The 14,362-nt window shown below is 39.6% G+C and overlaps 1 protein-coding gene across 5 annotated transcripts in view; it reads left to right on the plus strand.

Moving 5' to 3' along the window:
* LOC148082982 (NACHT, LRR and PYD domains-containing protein 3-like) overlaps nucleotides 1-14,362 on the plus strand; it is a 106,651-nt gene that overhangs the window by 77,806 nt on the left and 14,483 nt on the right. For 3 of the 5 annotated variants that reach the window (XM_087786130.1, XM_087786131.1, XM_087786132.1), the window contains one exon: nucleotides 13,998-14,171. The exons of the other annotated variants lie outside the window; for them this stretch is intronic. In XM_087786130.1, coding sequence (XP_087642256.1) covers nucleotides 13,998-14,171 — 174 coding nt within the window. The remainder of the gene's footprint in view (nucleotides 1-13,997; nucleotides 14,172-14,362) is intronic. 5 annotated transcript variants of the gene reach the window in all.

Here is a 14,362-nt window from a genome sequence, read left to right on the forward strand (position 1 = left end):
GGATGTTTCTTGAAGGAGTCAGTAGATCATCAAACACAGATGTTTCTTAAAGGAGTCAGTAGACTCCATCAAGTGCAAAGAGAGAGAAGATCGTTCCAAAGCTTAGGAGCAACAGCCTGAAAAGATTTCTCTCCTCTGGTCCTGAGTCGTGTGCGTGGAACCATAAGTAGATTCTGATCCACAGACCTCAGAGCCCGAGCTGGGGTGTAAGGCTGGATCAGATCACTGATGTAAGGAGGAGCCTGACCATGAATAGATCTGAAAGTAAGAACCAGAATTTTAAAGTTGATCCTATAGAATAGAATAGAATAGAAAAGCTTTATTCATCCAGAGGGGAAACACACTTTTACAACAGCGCAGTTTAAAAAAATAAAGTGCAAGGAAAAAAATAAAGATAAAAGAGATAATACAAAATAAAATAAAAAAGATCTTAAAAATATACAATTATTTACAAAATTAGAAATGTAACACTATTAACAAAATACAATAGAATAAAATAAAATAAAAATAAAAACAAAAAAGTAAAGTAAAAAATAAAATAAAACACACGAGAAGAAAAACACACTACGGATTAGCATCAGGATATTTAAAGTAAAGAGTTAAATATCCTGACACCAGTTGGGATGAAGGACCTTCTATAACGCTCCGTCCTACACTGGGGGTGCCTGAGCCCCTGAAGGAGCTGCTCCTCCACGGTCAGGTGCAGTGGGTGGAGAGTGTTGTCCCTGATGGAGGAGAGTCTGGAGAGTGTCCTCCTCTCTCCCACCTCCTCCACCGAGTCCAGCGAGCGACAGGACAGAGCCTCGTGACCAGCCTGTTCAGTCTCTTCCTGTCCCGGTCCTGCTGCTGCTCCCCAGCAGACCACAGCGTAGTGGATAGCAGAGGCTACCACGGAGTCATAAAAGGTCCTTAGAAGTGGTCTGCACACTCCGAAGGACCTCAGTCTCCCCAGGAGGTGGAGGCGACTTCGGCCCTTCTTGTACACGGCGTTGATGTGTGTGGACCAGTTCAGTTTATTGTTGAGGTGACCATGAATAGATCTGAAAGTAAGAATCAGAATTTTAAAGTTGATCCTGAAAGAAGAAGTGAAGAGTTTGAAGGAGAAATGTGAGTTCTTCTACTAGAGCAGGTCAGAGTTCTGAATCAACTGCAGACGAGACGATCCTTCTTGTTAAGACATGAAAACAAACTGTTACAATAGTCCAGACGAGAAGAAACAAACGCATGGATTATAAGATCCAGATCATGTTCCGACAACATTTTCTTAAGTTTAGAGATTTTTCTCAGTTGAAGGAAACAGTTTCTGCTCAGTTTTCTACAGAGTTGAACAAGAGACATGTCTTTATCAAATACAACACCCAGGTTTCTCAGGCTCAGTTTGACAGACTGACATAAGTCACTCAAGTACTGACTCAACCCTGGAATCTTATCATCAGGAGCAATCACCAGAGTTTCAGTTTTGTCCACATTTAGCTGTAAAGTGTTTTTTAACTCAGCCATTGTTTGCATGACATGGACGCCGCATCGACTGCTGTCGCCCACTAGAGCGGTGTGTATACAGGGCGGCCATCTTGGTACAGTGTCACTCGCTCTTACAGTGCATTATAAAACGGATAAAACCGGAGTCCGTTTCCGTCGCTCCAACACGACGTCACCTCCGGGTCTTAATACTTTGCTTTATGGAGAGAAAAGGATCAATTCAGAGTGTACGGTCGTTTATTCACCGCTTCAAAACAAACAAACATAGAAACTTTTACGATCGATCGGACTCGCTCTTTGCCGGCAGCTGTACAGGTCAATAGCTCCGGGAAAGACGGTCCCTGGTTATGGGTTGTCTCTACATTTAAGGGAAAGTTTCCTGTCCAGGGGGCGTCTGTTCCGGGGCAGTGGTTCTTTTATGTTAACTCCTGTTTCGAGTCACCTGGAGAGTAACTTCCTTCCTTGCCTGTTGTGTGTTCAAGTTCCTTTGTCTTCCAGCCCCCCTCTTTTGGGTGTGTTCCGTGTTGCCCTTTTGTTTCACGTCCACAGGTGTGAACTGAGCAGACAGACAGTCCTTCATTAAATCGCTGAATAATCTCTAGTCTGTTTCAAGCTACCCTTGACACAGTGTTTATCGGTATGAAAGTGAAATGTTGGTTGTGAATGTGTATTTAAACGTTTAAGCTCTTAGATGAGGCTAGTATTTTATACTCTATATTTTGATCATCTTTTTAGCATTAATTTAACTTATGGCGTATACGTATAGTGTAGAATAATTTCCAATCTAACAACTCCCCCTGTTGACGTGGCCTTTACAGGTCACGTCATAAACAAAAAGGTCCAATTTTCTAAGTAAATGGTTGTTCCGCAGCAATATTTTATCATTACTTTATTATTATATTATCTAATATTATCATTTTCCCAATAACATATTATTATCATGTACCTGCACACGCTATATGTATAACTGAAAATATAATCATCTGTCTGTTATGTTAAAACATTTTAAAACGGTGACACAAGGTTTGGCCTTATTTAGAAGTGGTCTTTCATCATTCTTTCATGTTTCTCATTAGTCCAGTCCGTCTGTTGGTCCGATTGTTCCTCTTTGGTTGTTGGTATGATTGTTCTTCACCAGTCGGTCCGACTGTTCTTCCTCGTAGTCTAGCTGGTCTTCTTCGTCCATGATCCGATTCCAGGCGTGTAGAGGAAAAAACGATCCCAGAAATCCGTCTTCATCAATCTTCTCCGAGTCCATCTTCTTGAACCTACACACAAACAACCTTCATACAGGAGTAGCTCTGACCAAAAAAAGTTTTTTATCAATGTAATAGAATTGGGTAATTTCCCCATGTACTTATCCGCTTGTTTCTTCTGATGGGGAATGTGGTTGATGCTTCTGAGTGCGTTTACTCATCCAGGTCAGAAAATCCTGCGTCCACTGATTTTGACCCTGGTTGGAGAGAGTAATACACACGTCCGCTGCCCTCTGCCTGTTATCTGGCAGTATGAGTCGACCACAATACATGTTCTTTTACCCCATTTGTTTATTTTGTATTTTTATTATTTCCATATTGGTTCTTTACATTTTTTATATATTTTTTTATTTCTACTTTTAATATATATTTTATTTCTTCTTTAGTTTATTTTAAATCTAGATCAGTTTTAGTTTTAATCTAAATGAGCTAATTTTTATTGTTAGTGTAGTTTAAGTTTTTAGGTTCATTCTTAGTTTTTGTTTGCTTATTTTTTCATTTTTCTTTTCTTTTTCGCTTTGATTTACCCGGGGCGTCCCCCATTTAGGACATAAAACCAGGAATCCCCAAATTAGGAACATCAGTTTCATCAATACTGTTCACTGTTCATTCATTGCTCATTCCATTCATTCCATTCATACATCAACCTCCCCTAGAGGACACATAACATCTTTTTATGTTACCTGTCCTTTGGGCTACTGTTGTCTGATCATCTCAAAGATCACCTTGATCCAACTCCCCCTGTTTAACTACGCCGTCTCTGCTGTAGTCCTTCTTGTGGAACCTGTGAGAGTCTTAAGATGTTATTTTACCAGGTTTTCTTTAAATGATGGTGTCACTGTTCTGCACTGGTGTTGGTGCCACCCCCTGCTGTGTCACATTCCAGGTATCTCCACCTGAATGCTTATTTAAATCTGGATCATCCATGACCTTTGTTAGGTCATTTTAAGGCTTCCTTTGTCTCCTTCAACTGTAAAAGGAGAACTAGACATATTCGTTAAATACAAGAAAAACATACAACTTTTCTTTCTGCAAAATTGAAACTGGGGTGTTATGTTGTCTGACCTCACCTGCACTGAACTTTGGAAATCATTCCTTTACCATTGAATTAAAACCTACATCTATTTTATATGAAACCTTTCAAGTCATTTTTCAAGTGAATGTCACCACTATTTATTTATGTTGCGAAGACTTCCCTGTCAGAACCATGTCTTCTAAATGAGATTGTAAATCATTGTACAGTAAGGATGCAATAGTAACCATTTTCACTTTCATTGATAAATTCAACTTCTGGAATTAACAAATTCCTGATAAAAAACATCTCATGGGCTTTGTAATGCAATGTTTTTTCAAAGCCAACTAGAATCTTCTGTGCATCACCGTCTTGCCCAAAAAAACATCTTTCCTTTTGACCAATTGTTTTTATCATTAATTACATTAGAGACCTTTCTTAAATGACCATTTCAGCAACTGATTCACACCTCCACTTCTACAACCTGATTCACACCTTCATTACTACTCAAAATTCTTCTCCTTACCTACATCTTACAACTGGACACAGGAGTCACTTTCTCCATGAGCCTGACATCATCTTCCCCACTGCAACACGGCTCATGTCGCATTGTTTACAACCTGTGGAATGTCAGCAGGGGTCTGTGTCCTTTGTTTTAACTGTCCTCACAACACAACTCGCTCCAGCCTCTGTGTAGCTGATTTAAAACATCTCCTTTCCTGTAATTACACAACTTAACACATTCAGTTAGAAATAGCCTTAAAAAATGGAATTATTTTGTCTTGTTGCTACTGTATCATTTTTAGCTATTCTTTTATGCTACCATTAGTTTGATGAGGGCTGAGGATTCATATCAGGTAGGGGGGTGAAAGCAGATTTATGCATTATTGTATTTTAGGCTGTTAAATAATGCTGAAGATAGAAAGGACATTCATTACTCCAGTGATCTGGTTGCCCACATGAATAACAACAGTCGTCGTGTGGTGTGAAATACTGTGGGGCTGCAGTAATTAGTGGCCGTTGTACCGTTTGTTTTTCTTTCTGTCTTTCCTTGACCTGTTGACGAAGCTCAGAGAGTTTTGTTTTATTCAATTGTCTCATGTCATTTTTGTCACATTCTTCTTGTTCTTTCAATTCTTCGATAAACATCTTAACATAATGGCTTAAATATTCTTCCCATTCTATTATAGATTTTTTATCCAATCCTACTACAGCCTCTAAACGGTTTCTTACAGAAGTTGGGCATCCCTTTACAATTGCCCCCCTGAAGAGTGCAAGGTGACTGTCAGTTAGTGGACCACCCAGTTGTTCCTCCCACTTAGTCCTATAACGTGTTACATATTCACTACCACTTTCTTCATTTTTGTACATGCATGACGTTAGTTCATTCACATCCACCTTTGTAGGGAACGCCTCCCTCATGGCCAGCCATATATGTCTTGAATGATGAGAGAATGGTGTTTGATGAGGCTCGCATTCTGTTCCTGCTTCTTCTTCTATTTTTGACACTTTATCAGCACCCACACATGCTGTAACAATTTGTCTCCAATCTCCAATAGCCAATACAATTCCTGTCATATTGTTGCAAAAAACATTAATCCACGGACCTGCTCCTCTTTCCAACGGAAGAAGTTTTTCTTTCAGACATTGTACATCCATCATACTTGCTGAGACATAATCAGTATAATCCCTCCTTCTTCCACTTTTCACCACTAAAGGAAATTGTCCAGAAAGGCTTGTTCCCAATCCATCTGATCTTTCTTTTAGTGTCCCTTTCTCACCTTTTCTAGTTTTTACTGTATATTTAGAAGGTTTCAATGGCGTGCCTGGGTCAAGTTTACACTTACAATATTTGTCTAGTTCTTCATCCTCACTGCTGCTTTCTTCCTCGCTGTACTTTTTCTTTTTCAATTTATCTGCTTTGTCCTTTGCTTTTTTACGCAACTTTTCTATGGTTTCTAGTGCACTTGTCAGGGCTGCACTCACATCTTCATCTTCTTTATTTTGTCCTTGTCTAATTGCCATTTCAACTGATCTGCTAAGTGTTTTTTCTGCTGAGTCTAACAGATCTCTTGTGAGATTTTCTTGCCTGTGTGTTATTATTGCTACATTATCCATAATCTCTTTTACATTTATCATTTTTGTTTTATCTATTTCATTACCATCTTGATCCATCATCAGCTGCCCTCCAGTAATATTGAACACTGGAGCCTGGGTGTTCACTTTTTCTTTCATTACCATTTTTTGCAATCTATCAGACAACATTTGTGAGTTTACATTTTGGTTTCCACCTTCTAGGTAAGGTGGTGGTGAATCAGTTTTTTCAGTTACATTATTTTCATCAACAACTTCCTTTTTAACAGCTTTCACTGGTGCCATCACTTCAGTATTTAACTTTATTTTTACCATTTCCATAATCACAAAAAATCTGTCTCTATCGGTTTTAGTTTTTTCTAACAAAGCCAGTCTGTATTTTTCACTAAACAAGATGCTTGTTTTTCTCCTCCTAATGACTTCAAGTTCAAGATTAATATTTTTCACATTTTCACCAAGAATATCTTCTTCAGGCATAGGCATGCCCCAATCAGGCAGATTTCCAACCTTCCTTTGCTCTTTAGCCCATTTATACCAGTTTTTCACAACATTTTTCCGATCCAACGGAGCAATTTTTTCCACATAAGAACTTACAGAGCGAAACAATACAGAACCACATGATCCTATTCCACGAGACTGCCATTTTACCCGCAGTTCAGATAAATCCATTTCTTCTTTTTATTTATTTTGTTTTTCCTTATTTTTAATTAATTTTTATTTTATTTATTTTTACACCAATTGTTCGTCTCCCTCTCTATAAGAGAACTGTCACGCTTGAATACCTATATTATAATCCCAAACTTTATTATGACATGACAATCAAACAAAGTTATTTTTACCCTTATTTTGTTAAAAAAAACTCATAGAACTTACAAGAAAAAACTCTTTTTTAAACCCAATAGAAACTGAAGAATTTCTTTCCACAAAACTTGAAAAAACACGTATTAGCATTAACGTCGCATTTAGTCAAGAAAGTCGTTTTTTTTTTTATCACAATATAGGTACTCACTATGCAACCAACGTAACATAAGAAACAACAAAAGTATTTCAACCCTTGTCAAAAAACTTGCGGCATCAATCCTCGCAAGAAAATGCTTTTTAAAACAAAAAACACGCTTGAATACTTATATTATAATGACCAAAAATCTATTAAAAAACTTGTAATATAAAATTCACAAGCAAAAAACGCTTTTTTCAACCAATAGAAGTCCACGGCAGTTGACCGTAAAACTACTTTTATAAATAACTCCAAGTAAGCCGTTTTTTCCCCTTTTTTAAAAATAAACTCGCAGCATAAAACTTACAAGAAAAAAAACCCTTTTTTAACCAATAGAAATTCAAGAAAGCTTATCTATAAATTTCTTCCCAAAAAACTTAAAAAACACACATTAGCGTTAACGTTGTATTTAATCAAGAAAGTGTTTTTATTTTTTATCATAATATAAGTACTCACTAGTCAGCGTAACCATACCCAGAAACTCGATTATTTAACCAAGAAAAGCCTTTTTTTTAAAACATTCCGTTCGTACTCTCGGGCGTTAAGCATCTCTAAAAGGGTGAATTAAATGCCTTTAAAACGTGCTAATAGAGATATATTTGTCACTCGACAGAATCCCCGGCCAATTTTGTTCTGTCTGTGATTACTTTATGTGCCGAGAATCGTAACGGAAAACCAAAACCAAAACAACAAGTTATATGTTCGTTTGCTTTACAAGCGGAATCAACGCACAACCCATCCACTCACACAGCTTCGGACATCGATCAACTCAGCCAGACGAAACTAAATGCAGAAATCAAATAAAAGGCTTTCTGCTTACCTTATCTTTGTCCCGTTCGTCCGGCTGAGAAAAAACTTCAGTCAGTCGCCATTCCTCTTTCCAAGAATCTCCAAAACAAATCCGGGTCACGGCACCATTTAAAACGGATAAAACCGGAGTCCGTTACCGTCGCTCCAACACGACGTCACCTCCGGGTCTTAATACTTTGCTTTATGGAGAAAAAAGGATCAATTCAGAGTGTACGGTCGTTTATTCACTGCTTCAAAACAAACAAACATAGAAACTTTTACGATCGATCGGACTCGCTCTTTGCCGGCAGCTGTACAGGTCAATAGCTCCGGGAAAGACGGTCCCTGGTTATGGGTTGTCTCTACATTTAAGGGAAAGTTTCCTGTCCAGGGGGCGTCTGTTCCGGGGCAGTGGTTCTTTTATGTTAACTCCTGTTTCGAGTCACCTGGAGAGTAACTTCCTTCCTTGCCTGTTGTGTGGGCAAGTTCCTTTGTCTTCCAGCCCCCCTCTTTTGGGTGTGTTCCGTGTTGCCCTTTTGTTTCACGTCCACAGGTGTGAACAGAGCAGACAGACAGTCCTTCATTAAATCGCTGAATAATCTCTAGTCTGTTTCAAGCTACCCTTGACACAGTGTATATCAGTATGAAAGTGAAATGTTGGTTGTGAATGTGTATTTAAACGTTTAAGCTCTTAGATGAGGCTAGTATTTTATACTCTATATTTTGATCATCTTTTTAGCATTAATTTAACTTATGGCGTATACGTATAGTGTAGAATAATTTCCAATCTAACAATTAGGTCTATAGAGGAATGATGTGTTTACACTATCACTAATCACTCATTTGTCAAGAGGGCAGAACCCGATCACCAACAGCAAGAGACATGCCTCTAGCTCTGCGGTTCTAGTTTTTGGCCAATTTGAGTAGCTTCGGATAACTCCTGCTTCAACCGAGACACAAACTCATGATGGTCAACAACAGTGGAATCAGGGAGAGCATGCTGGAACACAACATCAACAGGTTATCGTGGTGTCCTGCCAAACATGAGGAGAAAGGGTGCGAACCCAGTCGACGGATACCTGCTTAGCTTTTGAGAAATGATCAGTCACAACAAGTACGTCCACGCTTTGATTGACAGATTTCTCAGCAGAACAAAAATCTATGCAAACCAATTCCAAAGGTGCAGATGTTTGAATGCATTCAAGGGGGACACGAAATGCAGGTTCTGGAGTTTTAGCAACAACACAGTGAAAACAGCCCTTTACTGATGATTTGAATGATGTCTTGATGAATGAATTTGGGACGATTAACTGGAAGATTTTTTGTGTTTAGTTGCCCATGACGTTTGACATAATGAAACGCCATGTTTAGAATGTTGTCCTGTTCTTGCAGTCTGGCTTTTTCACTCTTAGTTAATGAGTCAGACTGAGTGATGTCCACAAGTTGAGGAAGAGGAGGTTCTGTGCCTTCTTTCTGGCTCATTCCACCGGAGATTTGTGCTTCAAAAACGGCTGATAATTATTCAGCTGTCAAGGAATTTTGTTGGTCTAGTGCAAGGGTGGCCAACCAGTCAGAGCCTAAGAGCCACATTTGTTTACTGTGTGAACATCATCCCTTCCTCACACACAGACCTCTGCTTAGCCAGATTTGTTGTAAATGTCACACCAACATGATAATGACAGAATTTGACTACAGTCAGGGTCAGTCATTTTCAACAATGAACATTGTGTGCACACACACACACACACACAGACACACACACACACACACACACACACTCTCAGTTCAACCAAGTCCACAAACTAAAATATAATAATTAAAATATATTTTCTCTCTTACTATGCATGTTGCTTATTAGGACTTCTGTCATTCCTTGCTTTGAACAAACCTCTTCAGATCTTGAGCTTGTATTATTGCGCGTTAGATGAAAATACCGTATTGAACTCAAGCGAAGCGAACACGCACATTCAAAAAAACACAAACCCAAACTTCGATATGAACGTTATAGTGATGGGATCGAAAGTTCTTTTGACTGAATCACTAGAATCGGTTCATTAAAAGGATTCGTTCAGTTCGTTCATCAAATCACTAACTCAGTGTTTATGGAGCCTTGACTGAAATTTCTTCTACTTCCTGGACGCAGCCAAACAATCCGTTACTAACTTAAATGATTCAGACCCGAGGTTAACATTCACTGCACTTGAGGGACAATGCAAAAAAAAAAAAGTGCGTTCATGGAAAAGGACCAGTGCACAGACATTCGTGAGAAATTCAGCAAATAGAGAAGATCTTGAGGTGTGTTCACAGCCGAACATGAATCCCTGTTCACTGAACGAATCTGTGCCAACATAAAAACTAAATGTTCTGTAGCAAAGTCTTATCATAGCATCGCTCCCACCGGCACAGTCGCGGCGTTCAACTGAACTGAGAAAGGAATGAATCACTTCATGTAGTGATTCGGTTCATTACGTTCACTCAAAAGATCGTTCGTTGGAACAAATCGTTCGTGAACGACACAACACTAGAGCGTTAGAGCCGCATGAAACCAGGCAAAGAGCCGCATGCGGCCCGGGAGCCGCAGGTTGGCCAGGCCTGGTCTAGTGCTTCACCCTCATTCAAAGACTCAATGACCCTTTGACAGTTCGTAGTACACTTGAATGCACCATGTACTTTTATATCTTCAAGGCCACACATCCAACAATGAGACGTAGGTCTCTGTAACAGGTCTATGAACAATGCAAGACTGAACAAATGGTTCTCAGGTCGTCCAGATAACAAACGACTGGTAAAGTTCTCAAATATGCACATCATCATCCGTATAAATGCTGCAGTCTGTTGGTAAGACCCTGAGCATTCTATTCTATTTGTGCAGACCAGACGGGAAGAAGAACGCTTTAAATGTCTTATCCTCTTCGTGGAGTCTGACATTATAAAACCCTGATGTGAGGTCCATAGTGGAGAAAAATGTGTTACCACCAAGCACAGCAAGGGCGTCTGTCTGGTGGGGCAGGGGGTCCGCATCTTTCACTGTTCTGGCATCAACCATCTGAAGTCATTGCAAATGCGTAGGTCACCATTAGGTTTAACTACAAACACAAGAGGAGAAGAAAACTCACTCTGAGATTCACGAATAATCCCCTGTTCCTCCATCTCCTTTAGATCCTCAGTTTCTCATATTGACTAGAGGGGTCACGGAGGTACGGCAGTCTGAGAGGCTTGTCGTCCACCAAACAGATTCTCTGGTTCTGCAGCATCTTTTCCAACAACCCCAGCAACCTCTCCATTGTAGAAGAGTCTGGATCAACTGGCTGCTGTCTCTCAGGTGGTTCACAGGCTGCTGTAGGTTAACTTCAACTCTATCCATGTTCACCTCTTCACTATGTCTGGCTGGTGTCTTCAAACTAGTCTATGAAATCATCCAACACGTCCTGCACTTCACGGCTGACCATTTATCCAAAGTATGGACTGGAATGTGAGCCAGATCTGGGTGATCAAACATTTGTCTTGTTCTCACAAGCAACCTGTGGCGACTGCAGCAGCTTTCTTGAGGCGGAGCCAGTAGTCCTACGGGTCTTCATCACATCTGGGAGAGTTGAATAAAAGTCTGCCAAAGGCACCGATGAATAGCGTTCAGAAGAAAGTTTCCTCAAGAGACCAGACACAGCGTGAGGACGGCGTGCAACATCTATCTCTCCATTTCTATCCCAAGCTTCACTCTTTAGCTCGAGCCCTTAAATGTGTGAGGATTTCTTCGACCCGACTCTCCAGTTGAACATCACGTTTCTTGAAATAATCTTCCATCAACTCGAGCCATTCTTCCAACTCAACTTTGTCTGAACATCCCCACGGAAAACAAGAGGAGCCTTGAGTTCTCTTTGTGTTTCGTGTCTAACATGAGAGAATCTAGAAATGTCCGTTGGGAAGTGACTTGAACCATCATGGGCTCCTGAGCTGTTGTGTGGAGCTGATGGAGGGGCTGTCGTCCTTGGATGGGATACCATAGTCTCAGCTCACTGTCCTCCATATGTTGAACTACATCAGTCATTTGGTCAGTCATGTTGGCATTAGCTGAAGGTTGATAGTAGTCCATGTATAGTGGAAGTAGTCGACTCCTTGATTGTCAAACACACACACATTGTTTGAGCTTGTATTACCTGCAACACCTTCACACTCACACCTGACACGGTTATGAATAATAACTTTGTAAACCCGTTCATATTGAATTTAACCCCTTGACGCCTGAATTGATTTGCAATTGTTCAAAAAAAATAATTATGTGTGTTTTTGCTTTCAAGCAGAGACTAAATTAAGTGAAGATAAACATTTTTACTCTAGAACATAAAATTATTGTAAAATTGGGTATTAGAGGACCAAAAAATAATAAAAACACATTTCCCATCTTAGGCATGAAATTTTATTTTTTTAATGCCAACATATACATTACAGTGGTAAGAAAACAACAATAAAAAAAAGTGACTCAAGTCTTCCTCAGAAGCGTCACCTGACGTGCTGCAGACGTGTCACTAATAATCTGGTCGTTTCTGGTCCCACAGTGTGTTCTCTGGTGCGAGGAATCCCCAGGTGTGCAGGTGCACGGAGTGAAAGCTAACACCAAGATATGCAGGACCTGAATATTCAACAACAACAACAACAACAACAACAACAACAACAACAACAACAACAACAACAACTAATACTATAACAACAACTACTATAACAACGATAACTGAGCTGTTTCAATTGTGGGGTGCCTTACTCATGAAACTCCCTGAAGCAATTGTTATTTTTGTTCAGGCACAAGTGAACATTGCACTTAGAACACTTGAACACAAGGTCAGTTTTCCTTTCAAAGACATCAAAGGAATGCACCAGCCCTTTTGTGTCACAAAGCACAAATATTTTATATCCTCATTTATGTGGCTTCTTGGGGACATATTGTTTTAAACTTGATTTTCCTTTGAAAGGAACCATTTGCTCGTCAACACAGAGCATTTGCTCTTGTAGAACAGCCTGAAATTTGGGAAGAAGTGCATTAATCAGTGCCTTATTTTGAAAAGTCTGTCATTGTTTGGTGCCATGTTGTCATTGAAATGGATGTAATGTTGTATTTCTTCCCACTCTACTCTGTCTTTTGTTCAGGAGTAGCTACACTAGGAAGCTCATCATCCTCTTCAGTGAAGTTTTCCTCACTGCTGTCACCTGCTGGTGTTTAAAAAAACTACACCATTGAAAATTGCAGACTATTCTATTTACATTTACACAACCTGCTCTCAAAGCGACCTCTTAAAATATGTGGCTTACAACACAGAAGCTGAAAGTCTGTACAATACAATATTATAGCGTTATTACTACTATTACAATCACCTTGTGCAGGTATGTGTTCCTCATCAACTTCTCCATTCTCACTGAGACAGATGTCCTCACTCTCAGCGGGTGGAACTCTGGTTTCCACAGGAGTTCTCTTACCATAAAACATTCCTGCATTCATATTTTCCTGAGGAAAAATAAACGTCAATAATTTAATTCATAAAACATGCTACATGATTACAGATTGCTACAAGAATTGTTTTTGCTATAGAACGCGTGTGACGGCTAAAATCCATCTGAATATATTAGTACTGAGCCATTACGCATCTGGCCATACTGATTCATTTAGCCATTATGGACGAATGTCGCGAATTCGCCACAAACTGAAAACTTAAAATATCTTCAAAAATTGCATTCAAAACTACTTTATTTTATTTTTCCTAGTTCTATAGACAAACAATGAGCAGACGTGTATTTTTTTTTCACGATACTTTACCTCAAACAAGACGATCCTTTCACGCTTCCAACTTTGAATGGGTTGCGCAACACCAGGAAGAAAACACGATCGTAAACCGGACGTGGTTTCAAATGTTATTGGTCCTACGAGAAACTAGTGATTGCAAAACGTTCCTAGGTTCCTATCGAAGAGGCATGAACCAACATTAGGGAAACTCGCGCACGATCTCTGGTGCATTCTTAATGGAAGCGGTATGTTGCGAATTCGCGACACTCGGCGTTAATGTTAAAAAACAAATAGAATAAATTGACTGAAGTGAATCTTCACGATTGAATCAGTGTCTTGATTAAATTGAAGATATTTTTACTCTGGAAAAGAATTAAACACAACAATTGAGAGAAAACACACAAAAACACTGAGATAAGTAAGTGAATAGAAAAAGAATCAATGATGTGTTATTATGATCAATATACATGTAACAACCTTTTATTTTCATTTGTCTTTGTTGTTTGTTTTGTGACTTATTTTTCCTTATGTTCTCTTGTGTTTGTTTCTCATATAAACACAAATCAATCCTCTTGTTGACGACACTCGTCTCTTTCACAGGCTGATCGACTGTGAACTGTCAGAGAGAAGTTGTTCACTTCTGTCCTCAGTCCTCAGCTCTCCGTCCTCTAGTCTGACTCAACTGGACCTGAGTCACAACTACCTGGAGGATCCAGGAGTGGAGCTGCTGTCTGCTGGACTGAAGAGTCCACACTGTCACCTGGAGACTCTCAGGTCAGAACATCATGTCTTCAGCTTCAGAACATGTGAAAGTCAGAGGTGAGACTCCAGAGAGTCAAAGTTGAGTCTTCAGTGAGTTCTTCAATGAAGCAGATGATTCTAAGTGACCTCAGTCTTCAGCAGGTTCTACTTGAACTTGATTTGTTCTTCTGCTGGGTCGTGCTGTTCAGTATGTTGACACATAT

The sequence above is a fragment of the Callionymus lyra genome, chromosome 3 (assembly GCF_982586985.1).
Source record: "Callionymus lyra chromosome 3, fCalLyr1.hap1.1, whole genome shotgun sequence".
NCBI classification, from domain to species: domain Eukaryota; kingdom Metazoa; phylum Chordata; class Actinopteri; order Syngnathiformes; family Callionymidae; genus Callionymus; species Callionymus lyra.